This window comes from Microcebus murinus, chromosome 15, assembly GCF_040939455.1.
Source record: "Microcebus murinus isolate Inina chromosome 15, M.murinus_Inina_mat1.0, whole genome shotgun sequence".
Taxonomy (NCBI): Eukaryota; Metazoa; Chordata; class Mammalia; order Primates; family Cheirogaleidae; genus Microcebus; species Microcebus murinus.
The window spans coordinates 15,232,067-15,252,413 of NC_134118.1; the positions used below are offsets into that span (position 1 = coordinate 15,232,067).

Genomic DNA, 20,347 nt, shown 5'->3' on the forward strand with positions numbered 1-20,347 from the left:
AGTTGATTTGAGCATTGTGTGTGTGAGCGGTGGGGTGGAGAAATACCAGTGACGGGGTGGTTATATTTTTACATTAAGCACACGTGATCAGAGTGTAGACTGGTTGCAGTTCGGCAAATGGAATTTCTGTTACTAAGAAAAATGTCTAGAAGGAATACCTGATGTTCCAGGGTTTTACATGCCTCACCTTATATATCCCTCATGCAAGAAGAATGAAGTATTGTTTATCTGGGATGCTGTGAGTACTGGCCCAGCTGAATGTGACTTGAAAATGCTGTTAGCTCTCGGCCTTGCCTGTGAAATTGCAATCATGCTTTTATGGCTGGGCCTGGTTGCTCTAAACCTCAATATTGTGTGTCTGGGATCACCCGAGATACAGGTGACAGGTGGGTGGTTACGGGCCACAGAGAATAAGCTGTAGACACCTCACTTTCAGCAGAGCTTGGGGGGGGGGGTGCTGGGGGGCGAGTAGGCTGCAAGGGCTGAGAGCAGGAGCAGCTTGAACAGTTTATCCAGAGCTGCTTGGCTGAAATATGTTAACTGTTGCACATTTGAAGGACCTGCCATAGGCCACCTCTGCGGGTTCAGACGACTTCTCGTTTGTGCTCTTATGTGGACACGACTCAGGGGACACGGTGGTGACCGGAGACCTTCCCCATAGTGTGCTGGCTGGCATGACCAGGGTTGCATGGTTTTAATTGCTATAGAAGTGGTTGGGGGCAGTCCTCAGTGACAAGGTAAGGTGATGCCCGCCTCCATTTTTTTGTTTTCTTTGGTACCGATTAAACATAGGCTAAGGAACGGAGTATCCGTGTTCGATTGGTGGGTCCCAAGTTTTTCACCAGCAATGGACCCGGCTGGGTTGTTTTTTCTGTTTTATCCCTAACCTCTAGGCCACATGGCACACATCCTGTGGGACAGATTGCTTCCTGTGTTAGCTGCCTCATGGCCTCTTGATGGGCATAGAACCCGGCCACTGGGTGGGCTCTTGGTGGGGAGAGGGGAAGATGGCCAATGACCCTTGCCCTTTCTAATGTGAGTAATTTATCTCTCTTTAAAGTTCATGGTGGTGTGGGTCAGATCCATTTAGTCTTGGAGCTTGTCAGATGGACGTGCATGCATGATATTTGGCTGCATACTGTTGAAGATAACTGTTAAAACAGTGAGAAAATGAACAGAGCAGCTCATTTTTCTCATAGAGCAAGTTAGCTGAATGTATAGCTTGGTGATAATGCTGTGTTTAGTTTTACAAAAATACATATGCTAACCAGGTGATCTTTTTGCCAATTGAAGATAGTGACATGCTTAAATTGAATTCCACTGTGCAGAAAATTTAACTCAGGTGATCCGAGAAGCCAGAATGGATAGATGCAGGACCTTGTACTCTTATTTCACATAGAATACGAGAGATGAGACCCCTGCTCCGCAGCTCCCACATAGAACAGTGGCACTGGGGAAAAGCAGGCCCAAATTATTCGTGGAAACACTGAGCCATCTGGGTTTTGCAGCGCTGATTGCCCTCCTCTGTCCTCACCAGTTAGAATCTGCTGGGGAGGTTCTGTAGAATGTGCATTAGTTTAAAGCTCCCACAGGATTTTCAGGGGCCCAGGTTTGAGAAGCACTGAGCTGAACCTCAGCAAGAGGCTGGACCTCTCTCTGTAGGAGTTGGTTTCTCGGGCACTGTCCGGAGTTTGCCATTGTGATAGGTGAGTCCCCGTCTGCAAGAAGAGTTTTACTTGCATCCTGCAGTCTGCACGAGGTGCGCCAGTTGTATAGTTAGGGCAAGCTGCACCCCAAAGGGTTAAAAGGAGATCGAGAAGAAGACTGGGTTGTCTTCCACTCTCAGGAATAGAGAGAAAGCCCTTCTGAGACCCACGATACTTAGGTCCATGTGTACCTGCCTTCCTTGAGTCTTTGATGTTGGAAATAAAGATTAGCTGCAGCTGGAGTTTACTACATGCTTTTGTTTTTCTAAAGTGTTTTAGTCTTATTTTGGTTTTAGTTCATAGAAGCATTCAAAAGAACAATTAAAAAATGAGAGGTATTTGTATTCGTTTCCCTACCCCCTCTTCCCGAGTAGTGATACTCACCACGGAAAATGTGTATCTGCCTTCATCTCCTGGTTTTATAAATTTGTTTTTAATTTATTGTTGCCGGGTACCCCTCCCCTCTGAGTGTCCCATCATTTATTCCAGCCTTTCCCAGTCCCGTGTCCTCATGTGCTGGCTGGTGGGTTGGGAGGCAGGATGGGGTTCCTGGGCCTTCCCTGCAGCTTCTCTGGCAGGGCTGAGGGCCTGGCGCGGGGAGGGGGCTTCTCTCCCTCCAAACACCGAGGCTGTGGCCAGCGCGTGCCCTGGTGTCAGCCCCCGAGAGAGGATGTCCTGCCAAGAACGTACGGCCTTGATGGGACCACACATAATAGGCAGCATATTCAGAGATAGGGGTCTTAGTGGCTTTTTTACCTTTCTGTTTTTATGAACTTCTACTGAGACTTGGCTTGGGGGTTCTCAAAAGTGTAGCCCCCTGCCCAGCATCACCTGGGACCGGGTTCAAAATGTGCATCCTAAGGCCCCTGAATCCAGGGCTAGGCCCAGTGATCCGTTGTGACCCCACCCCCCAGGGGATTCTAAGAGCCACTGGTTTGGGTGCCTGCGGGAAAGTTTGAGCCTCCCCTCCCCCAGTTAAGCAAATTGTGCTTAATCCTGAGCTGGGCCTGGGCTCAGTGCAGAGGTCACTAAGGCTCAGGCCCTGTCCTCTGGGGACCTGTCCTTAGTGGTCAGCGCTGCCTGCACAGCCTCCTGGAGGCGCGGGACATTACGGTGCCCATGGGTGCGTGCAGTCAGCGCTCCTGACCAGAAGTGCAGCTGCCTCCCCCAGCACCTTCTCTCGGGCTGTTTCAGCTCTGCGTTTCTCAGTAATGTATGGTTTTTAGGCTGCTTCATTTTGAGATGGCAGTGGTCATAAAGCCCTGGAATCCCTGACTTTAAACTCATCTCTTAGATGAAAGGTGATGCTTATGAGGTTAAGTGACGTGTCAAAAGGCCACTCAGCCGGGTCACGGCAGAGCTGAGAAGACATCCACGCTGCAGCCCTGTTGTGGCCCCCTTTGTCATTTGTGTTCGGAAGGTCACCCGTCTCTGCTGTCTACCAGTGTCACTCCCTGTTCTCTCTGACACTTGTGTGTCATGGACTTACTGCGGTGTCCAAGCAGTGTGACAGCCAGTGCAGACAGGCTGCCTGTGTGTGTGCCCAGCTCCCGTGGAAGTCTGTTGAGGTGGGAAAATAGGAGCCACATGTGCAGAAGAGTGGTGGGCATGTTTTGCTTCATCGGAGAGGTCGGGGATCCATCTTCCACCCAGGGAGGCCCTTACAGGGCTCGGTCTTCAAGACGACGGCACACAGGGCGGCCGCTGGCAGGTGGCAGCCACACCTCTGGGCCAGGCCTGTGACTTCCAGCCAAACCACAAGTGCTGTCGTGCTTTTCCTTCCATGGTACTTTTGTTTTCTTTTTCTTTTTAGCCACATAGAGTTTTCAGCTCTGTGGGCAGGTTGTGTGCTGCATAGATCACACAAAGAACAGCACGCACGTCTTTTCCTGGAATGGGTATGTGTGTGCGTCTGTATTTCCCCCAAATGGGCAGGATTTCTCTGCCGTGAACTCTTACAAACCCAAGACAGGTGAGTGTGAGGCACGTGGTGAGGGCCTCGTTGCAAAACACTGCATTTTCTGGAAGAGCCAGAAACAAATGTGAAAACACATCCAGTAACCCCCACTGCGGGTATCTGGGCAGGCTGCATGGTTGTGCGACAGATAGATGTGTAGTTGCGCAGAGCTTCAGAAAGTAAACGCCACAGTTTGATTCTTGGACGTGTGTTTTGCTTCCTGTCGCTGGTATCCCCACGTCTCTCCTTACCATGAGTGGGCTCCCAGCTCCTCCTCACGTGCGGGCCGGTCGCTGTCTCGGCGGGCACTAATTATTCTTTCCCCCTCTGCTTCTGCTGCCCCACAGGTGTCTAAGGTAAATGGAGTCACTCGAATGTCATCTCTGGGTGCAGGTGCGACCAGTGCCAAAAAGATGCGCGAAGTCAGACCTTCACCATCCAAAACTGTGAAGTACACTGCCACGGTGACTAAGGGGGCTGTCACATACACCAAAGCCAAGAGAGAACTGGTCAAGGAAACCAAACCCAATCACCACAAGCCCAGTTCCGCCGTCAACCACACAATCTCAGGGAAAACTGAAAGTAGCAATGCAAAAACCCGCAAACAGGTGCTATCCCTCGGGGGGGCGTCCAAGTCCACCGGGCCCGCCGTCAACGGCCTCAAGGTCAGTGGCAGGTTGAACCCAAAGTCATGCACTAAGGAGGTGGGGGGGCGGCAGCTGCGGGAGGGGCTGCGGAACTCCAAGAGGAGACTGGAAGAGACACAGCAGGCGGAGAAGCCGCAGTCGCCCCCCAAGAAAATGAAAGGAGCGGCCGGCCCTGCCGACGGCCCCGGCAAGAAGGCCCCGGCCGAGAAAGCTCTGCTGAACGGACACGTGAAGAAGGAAGTGCCCGAGCGAAGTTTGGAGAGGAACCGGCCGAAGCGGGCCACGGCCGGGAAGAGCACGCCAGGCAGACAAGCACACGGCAAGGCGGATGGCGCCTCCTGTGAAAATCGTTCTACCTCGCAACCGGAGCCCCTGCACAAGCCGCACGACCCGGCCAAGGCCGAGAAGGGCGGCGGCAAGGCCGGGTGGGCGGCCATGGACGAGATCCCCGTCCTCAGGCCCTCTGCCAAGGAGTTCCACGACCCGCTCGTCTACATCGAGTCGGTGCGCGCTCAGGCGGAGAAGGTCGGGATGTGCAGGGTGATCCCCCCTCCGGACTGGCGGCCCGAGTGCAAGCTCAACGACGAGATGCGGTTTGTCACGCAGATTCAGCACATCCACAAGCTGGGCCGGCGCTGGGGCCCCAACGTGCAGCGGCTGGCCTGCATCAAGAAGCACCTCAGATCTCAGGGCATCACCATGGACGAGCTCCCGCTCATAGGTGAGGTCTTGGGGGGCTTCCTGCCACCACCCGGTCCCTGCGGCTCCCTTGTGGAAGCTCCGGCTCCCGTTCCCTGCCCAGCGCCGCCCGCAGCCCGCCTCCTCGGGCTCTGGCGTTGGTGGCAGGAAGAGCATTGGCGTTTGGGGCTTAGATCGGGGTGGGGGGGCACGGGGGGCTCTGTGTTCCAGCCCCAGCCGGGCTGCCACCTGCTGCCTGACACTGCTGGCGTCAGAGCAGGGTCCAGGGAGAAGGGGAAAGGCCACCGCTGCTCCCCTGGATTCTGCTGGGGCCACACAACACAGTGCCACAGGCTGGCGGGAACAACAGTGATGGAGGCTGGAAGTATAGGTCAAGCTGTGGGCAGGGTCATTTATCCCGAGGCCTCTCTCCTTGGCCCACTCATGGCCATCTTCCTATGTCCTCACACGGTCATTCGTCCCTCCGTGTGTCTGTCCTCATCTCCTCTTCTTATAAGATGCCTTATAAGATCCACCCTAATGATCTCATTTCAACCTAGTGGCCTCTGCAAAGGCCCTGCCTCTAAACACGTTCACATACCGAGGTCCTGGGGGTTAGGGCTTCAGCGTACATATTGGGGGGGGGGTGCCATAAGCCCATAACCCTGTGCTAGACTTTAAATCATTTTGTTCATCCTTCTTATCCTTTTCTGTCCTTCCTCTTCATTTCTCCGAGAGCTTCAGTTTCTCTAGTGTCCAGCCAGTTCCTTGTCAAGGCCACAGGTCAAGGGACCAGGTGCAGCTCTGGCTGGGGCAGTTGGAGAATTTGCCACGGCGAATCCCGCAGTGAATGTGCACCCATGCCGCCCCGCGTGGGTCCCAGGCTCCTTCCCCTCTCGCCTCTCCTCGTCCTGGCACCGAGGACGCGGGACCATGGAGGCGCTGGCCCTGTCAGGGCGGCGTGGGTTCTGTGGAGCAGGGCACAGCTGGGGCAGGCCCCACACTCCCCTCCCGGGTCCGCGCCAGGAAAGGACACAGGGTTGGCCTCCATTTGGAGAGCCCCACATTTCAAATCCCCCTTGAAGTGTCAGGAGTTGGCAGCAGGCTGGCCTTTGTTGCAAGATGGAGGTTTCATTATTTCTCTCAGCCAGGTGCCTGCCAGGGCTAAAGCCTGAGTGAGAATCACTTGATTTGGTCTGTGGCCTGCTCTTGGGGACTGCACGTGGTAGGTGGCGGTGAGGGAACAGCCGTGCCCGTGTGCACCTGTGCACTGGCTCATCACCACGCCCTTAGTGAGCACTTGGGCCTCCTAGTGACCCCAGCTGGGCCAGGGAGCCTCCTGAGTCCTCACGGCTGTAGGTGGACGAGGGGGAAACGTTCTTGTCCCCTACCCTGCTAGTCGAGTGATGCAGCTGTGGGGCACAGGTGACGGCATAATGACAGCTGGGACCTTCTTTCCAGAGTAGATTTGTCCTTTGACCTTGACCCCCTCACCCAGCACCAGAGACCGAGCGGACCCCTCCCTGTGGTGTGTTCTTTGCCACCACCCCACGTCCAAGGCTTCTCATGCTCTGTCTGTCTGACCTGGTACCCATGGAGCCCTCAGGCCTAGGCCCTCAGCCGTCAAGCAGCAGAGGGGACCTAACCACTTTGAAATAGTGTCCTCCAAGTCCCTCACAGTGGTGTAAGCACCTTCTGCATCTGCGCAGGGGCTGTGTAGCCCAGGGGGCGCTGAGTGAGGAAGGGGTGATCGCAGTGCACGCGGATTCCATGAAAAATGGTTTCACAGGCACGGTGTGATTTCAGGGCCTGTGGATTCTAACAATCTACTTACAGAGAAAGATGCAGTGTGGATTTCCCCCCTTGCAGTTTAAGCCGTGTTCTGAGTCACTTTGACACAGTTGCAGGGCCTGATTTCTTTGTCTGCCTCTACAAGATGAGGTGGCATGCCACCAGCCCTTGGAGGAAGAGCTCCTGATTGCCAGAGACACGCCCCTATGCGTCCCACCTGTGACTCTGACAATGTGTGAGCCCCGCAGTGAGTTGTGGCGTCTGGGATCTTAGCCCCTCCTGTCCGAGACTGACCCTGGTCCACACCCAAACCAGCCCACCGTGCACCAAGTAGAGCTAGTGAAATTCAGGCCACTGTGCTCCCACCCCTGCAGGGGCCAGGGCTCCTCTGCGGGGTCCCAAGGTGCCAGGTGTCTGCAGGACCAGCCTTATCCACGCACCGACGCTGGTCTCAGCCGGAGCCACACCTGCTTTCACTTTTATTTTTGATGTAAATGTATCTCCACCCTCTGAAGATTCAAAATTGTCTTAATTTTTACTTTGCTCATCTAGCATTTTGTTTACAATTAGTTTGGAGGATTCCTCCCCCCCTTTATTGGCCAAAGATGTTGCTTTCCCAGTTCCCATCTAGATGCAGTTACTGGGGTACATTTAAAAATTGAATATTTTGATGTGCATTTGTGCCGCTCTAGTGAAGAGAAGCAGCAAGAACTAGCCTGGCATCCTTCGGAAGCATGCTTCCCCTGGCTGGGCGGTGGAGGAAGAGGCCGAGGGACAGATGGACCTTGCTGTTCCCATGTGCCATTTGCCCTGCCAATGCAGCGGGGTCAATAATAAATTCTGCTCCTGTGAGAGTGTTGGAGGTTTAGGAGGGGTTGGGGATTGCTAACAGGCATTGCAATCTATCCATGATTCCCGACGTCAGAGCTGTCCCATGTGATGCTGGACGTAGGTGCTTCCGGGGGCTCTGCCCACTCCTGGCCAGGGGCTGCTGCTCTTCTCATTGGACTCGCCCCCGCTGGGATGTTCCTCCCCACCTGCCCCACCGCCAGCTCTGTTCTCTTCCAGCCATGCCCCTGCCTAAACACTGCCTCCCCCACACCTTCCCTGATCACCCCCCAAGACAGCTGCCCTTGATGCGCTTTGCCTTTGTAGCACTTGACTGTGACCCGTCCCTGTGTGACATCTGTCTCTCCACGACTGAGCCTGCCGTTTGCTGCTCTGGCCCTGGAGCCTGGCAGAGTCCTGGCACGTGGCAGGCGTTAGGGAGCTGTAGGTCCCGGGAGGAAGGTCTTGTCTGTGTCCTTACTCACCCTGTGTTCCCCCTCACTGTCCAGGAGGCTGCGAGCTCGACCTGGCCTGCTTTTTCCGGCTGATTAACGAGATGGGCGGTATGCAGCAAGTGACTGACCTCAAAAAATGGAACAAACTAGCAGACATGCTGCGCATCCCCAAAACGGCCCAGGACCGGCTGGCCAAGCTGCAGGAGGCCTACTGCCAGTACCTGCTCTCCTACGACTCGCTGTCCCCCGAGGAGCACCGGCGGCTGGAGAGGGAGGTGCTGATGGAGAAGGAGATCCTGGAGAAGCGCAAGGGGCCGCTGGAGGGCCACACGGAGAACGACCACCACAAGTTCCACCCCCTGCCCCGCTTCGAGCCCAAGAACGGGCTCATCCACGGCGTGACCCCCAGGAACGGCTTCCGCAGCAAGCTCAAGGAGGTGGGCCAGGCCCAGCTCAAGACGGGCCGGCGGCGACTCTTCGCTCAGGAAAAGGAAGTGGTCAAGGAGGAGGAGGAGGACAAAGGCGTCCTCAACGACTTCCACAAGTGCATCTACAAGGTAGGCCTCCCGCGCTGCCCCTTGCCACGTGCCCGGCTCTGCAGAGCGCCCACGGGACGGGGTGGTGTCCTGGTGGGGCGAGGGGGGCGCTGGCCGCTGTGCGGGGTGAGGACACTGTCTTATTCCGATTGTCATGAGATTTTTCGACACCTGGTGTTTGAGAGTGGGAAGTCTAATACCCAGGTGTCGGCAACTGGCGGAGGGCCTTCCTATTTTGTCATGACATAGACGTGACATGTCACATGGTGGAAGGGGCGTCTAGAGAGCTAGGTGGGGGCAGACTTACTCCAGGATAATGTCATGAGTCCATGTGTGCCTGCTCTGGGACTTGGTTCCCTTTGTGTTAAACGGTGTGTGTATGCCCATGTTCCCCTGTGCCAGCCCAGGCAGCATGTTTAGTTTCCCCGTGTCCATGGTTCTGTGCCTGCCACTCTGAGCACCCCCGTTTCATCTAGACCTGCCCGACCTGCTGGGGTCTGCCTGGCCAGACCCTCCACGGGCTCCGAGTGCTTGTTTTCTCTCCTTTTTCCCATTCCGCTCAGCTCCCTGCCTCCCAGCCTCCATGCTCCAGCCCTGCGTGGCTATGTCCTTCCTGCAGAACCGTCCCTGATAAAGCTGTCAACGCAGGTCTCGCCATGACGGCCCGTGGAGGGAAGAGGCGGGGAGAGATCGGCAAATTGAAACGCAGCAGAGCTTTCCCCAGTCCTGCCAGGTCTTGTTGCAGCTCAGGTCATCCTGAGAAGACTCGCTCCTCCAAAAAGCGGGGCTGCGGCGGTGGCCGTCCTCGGCAGCCCTCCCGTCGGGCCTGGTGCCTCCCTCCTCAGGTCTGCGGTGGGCAGCAGGCAGAGTCCAGCCGGCCCAGCTGGCAGAGTCAGCTCTGAGGTCTCTGCCGAGTTGCCTGGCACTGTCTCGCCCCCTGGGGTCCCAGTTCTGGATTTATTGGTGGGGGGCCATGCTCCTCTGGTGAGGTCTCAGCCCAGTGAGCCATAGGAGTGTCTGGACAAGTGCATTTCCGCCACGCTGGGAACTGGCTGTTGCTTATGGCCTCATCCCACCCATGCTCCCAGGGCCCACAGCTGCCTCGCTGCAGGCTCTGGCCTGTCGCCTGCAGCTGAGATGATGCGGGCTTGTGATTCCATCGCGTGCTTCAGAAACGCAGAGCAAGAGTCCGACTTGTCCCCTGGACTTGTCGTCTTCCTTTAAGTCCTGGCCGGGTGGTCCCACCTCAAGCTGCACCCACTACACTTTGAATTCTCTCCTAGGCTTTAGCCCTTGCTTTTCTGGAAAGGACTGCTTTGTTTGCCTATGAGTGTTTCTGTTCTTAAGAACCAGAGAGGGTCTGGCCTTCTCTGCTTCAAGACCCCCCGTCCCGCTGTCTGGGGGAGCAGCGGCTTGGGGCTTGCAGAACGGCTCCCACAGCCGCTGGTGAACAGCCTCCTTGCGCTTCTGAAATACTGTCACTCGAGGGCAGAAGGCGGCCCCGGGACTGTCCACTCTGGGTACATTCTTGGGCACCTTGGTCCCGTGTTTCTTGAATGTTTGGCGAGAACCTTTCCTCATTAAAAGCCACTCATTGGCCAGTCGCGGTGGCTCATGCCTGTAATCCTAGCACTCTGGGAGGCCGGGACGGGCGGATTGCTCGAGGTCAGGAGTTCGAAACCAGCCTGAGCAAGAGCGAGACCCCGTCCCTACTATAAATAGAAAGAAATTAATTGCCCAACTAATATATATAGAAAAACTTAGCCGGGCATGGTGGCGCATGCCTATAGTCCCAGCCACTTGGGAGGCTGAGGCAGGAGGATCGCTTGAGCCCAGGAGTTTGAGGTTGCTGTGAGCTAGGCTGATGCCATGGCACTCACTCTAGCCTGGGCAACAAAGCGAGACTCTGTTTCAAAAAAAAAAAAAAAAAAGCCACTCATTAATCCTGTGTCTGAATAGGCAGCTCATGAAATGATACATTGATGATGTTTATTATTTCTTATTTAAAAGGATCAATTCCGTGAGCATGTGTTAGATCTGAGTAAGAGGGTTTTTTTTGCTTGTTTTAAAATACCCCATCAAGAATATATATATTTTTTAATTTTTAATTTTTTGGGGAGGGTGGTTGTCTTTTGCTGAGGACTAGAAAACCTGCCAGACAAATTCTGAAAGGGCTGTAACACTAAGGGTATCTTTAGATTTCAACGCAAACACGGACGGGAGCCCGGCGAGGAGGCCGCTGTGCGCCCACGGGGAGCGGGCGGCTCTGTGTGGCCACCAGTGTCCTGGCCATTACCTTCTGCGTGCTGCCGTCATCTTCACCTCCGTCCACTGCACTCCGCGTCAGGGCAAAACTCGGTCCCTCCCTGTGGTTACCTCTTACTCTGTAACGGCCAGAATGTCAGGAAAGGCTCGGAACTGCCTGGGAATATTTTCTTGTGGTCGGAACCCTGTCTGGTCCCTCACACTGCCGGAGAGAAGCCAAATGCCAGCATCTCCCTGCCAGCTGCTTGGCCTGTCTGCCCAGTGGCAGAAGGAGTCTGGGACCTGTTCTAGCTCTGTCACTTTCCGTGGAGATGCTCGTTAGGGAAGCCTTCCCTGCACCCTCCCTCTCTTCATTTCTCTGAGAGTGTGTCCTCCAGACGGGACAGAAGCTCCTTGAGGCCAGAGGTGTTGTCTGTTTTGTGCACTGTTCCGTCCCCAGCCTGCAGAATTAGGTGCGGTGCACAGTGGGTGCTCGGTGAGCGTTTCCCATGCCTGGTGGAGAGGGAGGGCGGGCGGGCGTCTAGGAGCCCAGCCTCCGGGACACGAACCAGGGACACGAACCAGGCTCGTGTGGCAGCTGAGGGCAGGAGCCGGCTCCGGATTCCCGGGCTGGTGTCGTCGGCTGTTCTCCCAGAGCACCTTGATGTCACTGGGAACAGGGTGACAGAGGGGCACTGATGGGAGAGGTGCCAGCAGGGCAGCGGTGGCTTCAGTGACCCGGTTGCACCTTCAGACTAAGGTGCTCGTTGGCCAGTTTCGTGTGGTAAGGACTGTGTAGAAGAGCTGAGTGTCTGTCTTTCTGGGCCTCCAGGTCTGGGGTCCCGGACGTGAGTTCCATCAGGTCACAGTTGCCGTCAGTTTCTTCACCGGCCCGAGAGCTGTGTCCCTCCCTCCACGCAGGGCCTGCCTGAAGCACGGACGCTCTCTAAACAGAGTGACTTGGAAGTGGCCTCTCGTGCTTCCCAAGGGAACGGCGGCCGGCGTGCCTGTCGTGGCAGCGGCGGTTGGTGGAGCCATCTTCCCCCCTCCCCGCGCTGCGCATCCTCAGGACAGTGCTTCTCTGCTTGTTGTTAACCCAGGGCAGTGTGGCCCACAGCCCTGGGAAGCCATGGGCGAGGCCGGCACAGGCGTGTGGCCTAATTGGAGGAGGGCTCAGCTTTGATTCTTACGCCTCACTCTTGTTTCTGTTTTGTTTTCAGGGAAGGTCTGTTTCTCTAACGACTTTTTATCGAACAGCGAGAAATATCATGAACATGTGTTTCAGCAAGGAGCCTGCACCAGCTGAAATCGAGGTGAGTGAGGGTGGCCTCCCGTGGTGGCGGAGCGGGGAGCCTGTCCGCCTGGTCCCGGAGCCTGAGTTGCTGGAGGGGCCCGGCGGGGCAGCGTGTGTCCTGCGCGAGCAGCGTGCGCCCGGGCGGCCTGAGTGTCGACTTGGGTGCATCTGACCTGGCCCGGAAGCCAGCGCCAGTGCGAGGAAGGTGGTGAGACGCCGAGGCCGGGCGGGTTCTGGCCGCCCGCCTGCCCTCCGTGTGTCTGTTACGCAAGAGAATGTTTGGAATCCCCTGAAACCACAGTTGTGCTTTTTCTTCTCTCCTATTTTGTATTTAATGGGATTGGCAGGTTGCCATTTTTGTGTTTCTGCCAACTCTCTTCTTTGAGTTAGCACGAGGCCGAGGAGACAGCGAGCAGTTCTGTGCCCAGCCCAATTAGGGGAGGCTTGTGCGAGGCGCTGCGGGACGGAGACCCGATCTGTCTGTCTGCCTCCCCTGGCCGGTGCCCGTCCGCGTCCGTGTGAACTCCCAGCCGCTGACGTCGCTGGGCTGGGCAGGCCGTGGTCGTGTAGAGGGACAGAGACCAAACCCAGCTCTTGGGCCGGTGAAGGCAGCTGCTGGCCAGGGAGCGGAAAGGTCTGTCCTGACTTCTGGCCTGTGGCATGCTTCGGGTCACATCCCTGTGTCTTTAATGATACGCACCACTCTTTAAAATCCTGGATGGGTTTGTCCGTGTGTACCTGCTGACCACCAGGCGTTGAACCATCCTGTGGTTTCCTGCAGGGGGGACTTTTAGTGCTCAGCCAGGATGGCTGGGCCCCCGCATGTGTGGCAGACACACGGTGTCAGATCTCCCGATGGTCCCGTGAGAGCCCAGGACATCCAAGCTGGAGCTCAAGCCTGCTTTCCTGGTTTGGGGAGTCTGACGTTTACGTTTCAGCACTGTTTTCATCCGACTTCTGGGACTTTGGTCTCTGCTGACACGCCTTAGCTCTGCACCTGGGTGCAGCTGTCGACCACCGCGCTGTGGCCTGGCCCTGCCCCTGCCCCAGCCCTGTGGCTGTGGTTGCTGCACCCCCCACCTCGTTTTCCATCAGCCACAACGTCCACGGAGCGCTGCTTCCAGGACACGTGTGGCTGTCGCGGCTGCCTCTGGGCAAGGGTGTAAGAAAGGCTAGCTCGTTGTATAGTTTCCCATTCAGGCATTAATTCCCTCTGAAAGTCTAGGTTTTGCTCTAGCAGTTTTGTGATTATTTAAACACAGAAGATTTACTAAAATTCAAATTTCAGTCCAGGACTGCCTCGCTTCTGTGCTCTGTGTCTCCCCAGAAGGCTGGGCCTTTCTCTCACTGGGCGACAGCAACTTGGGTTGGCCGCACTTAGAGGGCCCCTTCCTCCCATCCCTCGTCGTTACTGACCCACCAGCGGCCGCTGCTGTCAACGCCAGCAAGCGGTGGCAGCGCCAGGGACTAGGGTTAGGGTGCTCCATCAGACTCTTGCCCCATTCAAGGACATCTGCTTCAGGAATCCAGTCACTTAATGATGTTCAATTCATTCCTGATTTGTGGACATGGGTCACCCCTCCTGGTCCCCACTTTGTAGAAGTCACACAGTGTCGTGACCACCTGCACCCACACTGTTAGGGACACTCCTTTGAGGTGAATTGTACGATATGGTGCCTGGTGCTTATTGGTTGGCCTTTTTCCTTAAATGTGGTCCCAGCTTACCGGGTTTGGGAGATTGGGGAAGGTGATGATGAGGTGCTTCTGGAATGATAACTGAAGACAAAGTGAAAAGGCTCCTCTGAAGGGGGAGGGCCGCCTCCAAGGGAAACTGAGCACCTCTCTCGGCCTGTGATCCAAACATGCTCTCACCCACCCTCCGCCCCTGTTGGTTGAGATGGAACACGTCAAAGTCACGTAGACAGCTTTCGAAACCGGCAGTTACCGTTCTTAGCATCACGCCCTCCATGCTCATCCCTGTCGTAGCTGTAGCACGTGTCAGGATTTCCATCCGTTCAGCGGCTGTACAGTAACCCATGGTGTGGACGGTCCACCTTTTGTTACGGGCGCACACTTGGGTTTCTTTCAGTTTCCGGCGGGAAATAGAGCCGCCGTGAACACCGGTGTGCAGATTCCGCGTTGAGACCCTGTTCTCGGCCATCCTGAGCATGCACACGAGGTGCCGTGTGAATTTCAGCGTTCTGCCGGAAGCACCGTGCGCAGTGCCAGGCAACACGGTGTCTGTCGTGTGGGCGCTGGTGCCAGTGTCGTTAGGGTGGACCGTGCTCTGGCCCAGGCACCCCGCACTGCTGACGGCCCTCTCCCCCCGCAGCAAGAGTACTGGAGGCTAGTGGAAGAGAAGGACTGCCACGTGGCAGTGCACTGTGGCAAGGTGGACACCAACACTCACGGCAGCGGATTCCCAGTGGGAAAATCCGAACCCTTTTCAAGGTAAGGCTGGACTCTCTCCACGTTCTGGGGACTGGCGTCCTTCCCCTGCCAATCTGTGACGTCCCTTGTCTTCCCCTCTGCAGGCACGGATGGAACCTCACCGTCCTCCCCAATAACACAGGGTCCATCCTGCGTCACCTCGGTGCTGTGCCTGGTAAGCTTGGCTGCGGCCGCCTGCCGGGGCCACTCTGATGGCGACTTCTGCCCCCCGAGAACCGGGGCTGGGGAACCCTTCTAAGTGTTGCCTGGGAGGGTCGGGGTCCTCAGGTGTAGAGTATGTACATCGAACACTTTGATGTTTAGCAAAAAAGAGAGGTTTAAGATCATAATTGATGAAGTCAGTAAAATGTGGAAGAATGAACCACACCACAGAGTCTAGAGCTGGACAGAAGCCCAGTGGCCAACTTTGACCCTTGAAATTGGCGCTTTCATTGCTAAACTCCCAACTCCTTAGGGCTCTACTATAAGCTAAAATCCTAAATTCTTAACACCTTTCGTACCGCTCACGAGTTTTCTAGTGTTTCGCACGCCATCTGTTATGGACCTTAGATGTCAACACCAACTGTCTTGTCCATTAGGGAGAGTAGAGGTTTACTGCCAAATTTGCAAATGAAAACATCAAGAATGAAGGAAGGTGACATAATATTTTCCAGAAAAGGTGATATTCTTCTCCTAGCGTGGAAAGACAAGCGGGTTATCCGAATGATATCAACGATCCATGACACTTCTGTCTCGACAACAGAGAAAAAATATAGACAAACGGGAGAGAATATTGTAAAACCTGCCTGCATCAAGGAATACAATGCCCACTTGAAAGGCGTTGACTGTGCGGATCAATTCCTTTCGTGTTGTTCCATTCTAAGGAAAACAATGAAATGGACAAAAAAAAGTAATGCCGTACCTTATAAACTGTGGATTCATTTAGAGTGTACAACGGCCGCAATCCACAAGCAAAAATAAAATGTAAACAGTTTCTGCTGTTCCGTGGCAAGAGGCTAGATCACAGATGACAATGATGAAGGTTCTCCAGAACCAGAGACAAATCTGTCCAGCCCTTCCCCTGGTGGTGCAAGGAGAGCACCTCGTAAAGATCACCCAAAAGGTTGTCAGGTGGATACGAAGCAGCAAGAACCTACGTGTATTCCAGTGAGTGGAAAGAAAAAGTTTCCTATGAGAGCCTGCAGAGTTTGTGTCGCCCATGGAAAAAGCGAATGTAGATACCTATGTAAATTTTGTTTGGTCCCTCTTCATAGAGGAAAATGTTTTACACAGTACCATACGTTACAAAAGTACTAGGAACTTTAATTGTTTAATTAGTTGTTTAATTGTTTTTGTAAATAAAAATGTTATAATTATTGAAAAGCAACACTAAAAGTGCATTATGATCTGTAGTTATGATGATTTAAATAACGTGCAGTTTGCCCAAAAACATGTGGTCCCTGGCGTACGTCTTAGAGATTTCTATGCGGTACGAAATGTGTTAAGATGGCCAGTAGGCTCATAAGTGATGGGTGCTTTGCAGGCTTTACAGGAAGTCAGGGGTGGTGGAGGTTCAGTCCTGGTGAGAGTCCTGGAACCTGTCAAAAGAGGCCCATCTCCCACCTGAGCCAGGGAGCCCTCTGCCCCCACCCTCATTGGAGTTCTCAGGTTGGGCGCTGCTGTTCTGGGGGTTCATTGACAGCAGGCATCACAGTCAGCTTCCTGCTGCCCCCCTAACTCACTCTGTAAGATGTTCTTTTACGTCTCTTTTGAAAGTGTCCACATTCTTGGTGTCACTTCTATATAGCAAGCGGAAAAGCACAGATAATGTCCACTCACTGGGTTTGCTCTGGTTCGGAACCCCATTTCTTTTTCTTCTTGTTTTGGGAGAATAAAGTGATTTTTAATTACTGTTCCTTTGAGACATTGTCGCCAAGCTTTAAAATGCCTTTTCCCCCCATTGTTTCAGGAGTGACTATTCCCTGGCTAAACATTGGCATGGTCTTTTCTACCTCATGCTGGTCTCGAGACCAAAATCACCTTCCATACATTGACTACTTACACACTGGTGCTGACTGCATTTGGTGAGTACGCGGCCGGGCTCGGGCGGCTGTGCAGACCTCAGGCCCAGGTGTTGGGTGGGGCCTGCAGGGAACCCCCCATCCGGGTGGCTAAAGGTCTTGGAGAACCTGCTTTGTGTGTTCAGGTTTGTCTCTCATACTGGGGATAGGAAACAGTAGTAAAAATGCCACAAAATGTGGACCGATGGTAGTGAACACGTCAGCCTTGTAATAATAGCTGATTATGGACCGGGCTCGCTGCGGCATTTCTGGAGCCGCTGTCTCCTCATCTGCCGGGCTGCGCGGGGAGCAGTTTACTTGCAAAATCTCGTTCCTGCTGGGTGGAGATGTGCGTGCCACACGTGTGTCCTGCTGCTGCGTGGCGAGGCATTCGGCCTCGGTCCCCGCCTGTGATCCTCGACTAGAACAGTCCTGTTAGGGGCTGGTCTCTTTGGTGTCTTTGTTTACGGCGGCAGATTGGAAATGACCACAAATAACGGATGTCGTGTCGTCTGATGGTCTACCGGCACAGTACGCATCCCACACTAGCTGTGCTTATTGTCCTGGTGGGGTGAATGCCTGATTAGGCATTCTTTATTAAAATGAACTAAGTCTTAGGATGTCACTCGCTGTCCCTGGAGCCAGTGTCAGCACTGTGTCTGCGTGCTGGGTTTCATAGTGAGGCGTGCCGTCAAGCCCGGGCAGGACGGGCGGGCCTGTGTGCTGTGGATGGTGGTGGTCGTCGCTGTCCCAGGGTGGTCTGTGGTGGCTGGTGCACATGGAGAGAGCAGGTGGGCAGCTGGGCGTGGACAGCGGCTCAGCCTCCTCCCTGGGGAGCTGCAAGGCAGCTCTGCTGGTCATTCCCGGGGCCACCAGGCCTGCCACCTGAGGCCGGGTTTCTTCCTCCTAAGAAGCTGGTGTGAAGTGGCTGTCAGGGGTGTGGGGTTTGGTGGTGGTGGTGGTGTCTTTTTAGTGGCTTAAAAGTTGAGTCACAGGTAGGGAAACGCGAGAACCTGCGGGTTCTTTGAAGACTCACCCCTGGAACCCCAGTGATGGGAAATCAAGAAGAGACGGGGATGTGATCACAGGACTTTATGGTGTGTGGCTCTTTTTAAAACATGTGATTTAGGTTAGAAACTCTGTGTTTAAATTGCAAATCAGTAACAGAATATGTTGGCATCCAAGCGGCATAAGCATTTTAAAGACTTTACTTAAATGTGGCTGTTGCCTTCACTCAGCGACTGAAACCAGCATTTGGCCCCAAAGCAAAATGCTCTCGTCACAGACACGGGGAAGGCCGCCCGAGAGCAGAGGGAGCCGCTGGGAGTGACCGCTGAAGGCCGCCTCTGTTTTTACTGGCGGGGAAGGCGTCACTGGCTTGGCAGCCTGAAGCCCCGTCAGACGCTTTCTACTCCCCAGTCCCGGTGTCTCCTTGCAGCCTGCTGACCCCAGGGCGGGGCGGGTCACAGCCGCGCCCCCAGCCCTGAAGAGGCCCCCTCGTTCGTGCCCTCTGTGCGGTACCAGGGACTCGTGGGTGGCAGTATGGCCCCGGTGGTCTCCTTGGGACATAGAGGACACAGGCAGAAACTCCTCAGCCCCCGTGATTGCCATTAGCTTGCTCCAGAGTCTTCTCTTGGTTGAGTGCCACCTGTATCTTCAGCCTTTTTTCCACCTGACACTGCTGCTGGCTTCGTAGCTCCACCCAGAAGGATCTGTGAGCCTCGTTCCTGCGCTGTGCGGGTCAGTGGGGGCTGGCCTCACCTGCCCTGGCCCGAGGCCCGAGGCGACTGCATATTGGTTGTGTGAACAGCATCAAACCCCCGTCCTTGTCTCAGAGGGAGGGTGTGATGCTGGCCTGGGAACTGGGAGGGCCAGATGAGGCCTTTCCGCACCAGAGGCTCGCGGAGGCTGCAGCAGCGTGCCTTGTTCTGATTTACAGGGTTTGTGCACATCTGTTTTTGGTTTGCAGTCTCTGGCTCACTGAGTGGGTCAGATCTGCATACGAGATGAGCGCCTCGCGTCGCGGGTGCGCTGCGGTCTGGCTGCGTGCTGGGCGGAAGCGGTGCGGCTGCCGTGGGAAGCAGGCGGGAGCTGGCGGTGACGGTGCCAGGCGCCGGGCCAGGCTGGCTCTCCCTGTCTGCCAGGGTGGGGTCCTGCCACCCCTGGCCCTGCAGCACCTGGCAGGCCTGCACGTGCGGGTGCCTGGGGGAGGTGGCGATGGCCGCACAGGGGCCGAGTCAAGCCTCTGCTCCTGCCCCTGTCCCCGCCACCAGGTATTGCATTCCTGCTGAGGAGGAGAGCAAGCTGGAGGACGTGGTCCACACCCTGCTGCAGGCCAACGGGACCCCAGGGCTGCAGATGCTGGAGAGCAACGTCATGGTAGGTCCGCCGGCCGCCCCCCTGCGCAGGGCCACAGGGCCTCCTGGCGGCTCCGCTGCAGCGCTTTCAGCCGCTTTATAAAGTCACCTCTTAACTGACCTGCCTCTTGAGGCAAAGAGGACAAAGCGAAATCAGTCCTCAAGGGGTCCAAAATGAAGATCCTATGGCGCAGAACCCAAACTGAGTTTGCGTCACATTGCACAGGACGCCAGGGTGTTGCGCTTGTTCGGGTTGTGCGTACAGGCTGGCAGGAACCTGGTCTCTGGGCTGGTGCTCTGGCTCTTGTGCCCCTATTCCTACCTGTTGGGCACCTGGAGATTGGGTCATGGACAGGAATGAGCAAGGCTTCCTACCCTGTCCTCAGAAAGTCACAGGGCTGCAGAGTTCCCAAGAGTTGTCCCCCTCCGCTGTGCTCTGACCAGCCAAGCCCAGGGCTTCTCTGGCCTCTGCCGGTCCCTGCCTGGTCTCATCTGTGCTGGGCCCTCTGGCTCACCTGGCTTTGGAGATGGGCCTGGCAGCCTCTTGGTCCTGTAAATTTGTCTTGTTCCCTGCCCCTGGCATTGCCAGGTTCGTGGGGCTGTGTGTGCTCACTTGGGCCAGTGTCTACTTAGAACCTCCGCCTCCTCCTCCTCTTAGGAGTTAGGACTTTTTGTTTTCTGAAGGAGAAACACAACATCTGTTCCCCTGAGAGCAGCCCCTTCTGCAGGTGTCCGTGCGCAGGGAGAGGGGTGAGCCTCAGCCTGGCCCTGTCTCCCCAGATCTCCCCGGAGGTGCTGTGCAAAGAGGGGATCAAGGTGCACAGGACCGTGCAGCAGAGCGGCCAGTTCGTCGTCTGCTTCCCGGGATCCTTTGTGTCCAAAGTGTGCTGTGGCTACAGCGTCTCGGAAACCGTGCACTTTGCTACCACCCAGTGGACCAGCATGGGCTTCGAGACCGCCAAGGTGAGCTGGCCAGCCCCTGCTGCCCACGCCTGTGCCCGCATGTGTTCGTAGATAGGGCTCCCTTTGGAATATGTCTTTGAAACGCTTAAGAGGTGGCTGAAAGGGTTTTCAGGGAAAGAGAAGTTGCAGGGGGTTTGTTTGTATGTGAAAGATTGAGGCCCGTTTCTGACCGACCCCCTGCAACATTGGGGCGACTGACTGCACTGAGGGTGCACACATAGAATGAGTGGATGGGAAATCACCACCCGTTCTAAGTGTGGCCAGCGGCGAGGTGCTGTGGCTTTTTCTAGTATGTGGTGCCTTTCTCGCAGGTAAGCAGAATTGCCGTGCAGTGTTCAATAGCTTTTAATACAAATGCAATTCCAAATTTGGAAATTCAGATTGCCTGCCTGCCCCTGCGC

General features: G+C 55.4%; 1 protein-coding gene and 1 non-coding gene across 4 annotated transcripts in view; one reads left to right on the top strand and one right to left on the bottom strand.

Annotated features, from left to right (window-relative positions):
* JARID2 (jumonji and AT-rich interaction domain containing 2) overlaps positions 1-20,347 on the top strand; it is a 248,002-nt gene that overhangs the window by 219,656 nt on the left and 7,999 nt on the right. For all 3 annotated transcript variants that reach the window (XM_012753517.3, XM_012753520.3, XM_012753525.3), the window contains 8 exons: positions 4,011-5,031; positions 8,117-8,619; positions 12,063-12,155; positions 14,469-14,587; positions 14,671-14,741; positions 16,536-16,650; positions 18,900-19,005; positions 19,764-19,946. In XM_012753517.3, the coding sequence (XP_012608971.2) occupies positions 4,011-5,031; positions 8,117-8,619; positions 12,063-12,155; positions 14,469-14,587; positions 14,671-14,741; positions 16,536-16,650; positions 18,900-19,005; positions 19,764-19,946 (2,211 nt within the window). The remainder of the gene's footprint in view (positions 1-4,010; positions 5,032-8,116; positions 8,620-12,062; positions 12,156-14,468; positions 14,588-14,670; positions 14,742-16,535; positions 16,651-18,899; positions 19,006-19,763; positions 19,947-20,347) is intronic.
* LOC142876797 (U7 small nuclear RNA) lies at positions 10,719-10,783 on the bottom strand. The gene has a single exon (XR_012923614.1). It is a non-coding gene; the product is annotated as a U7 small nuclear RNA (small nuclear RNA).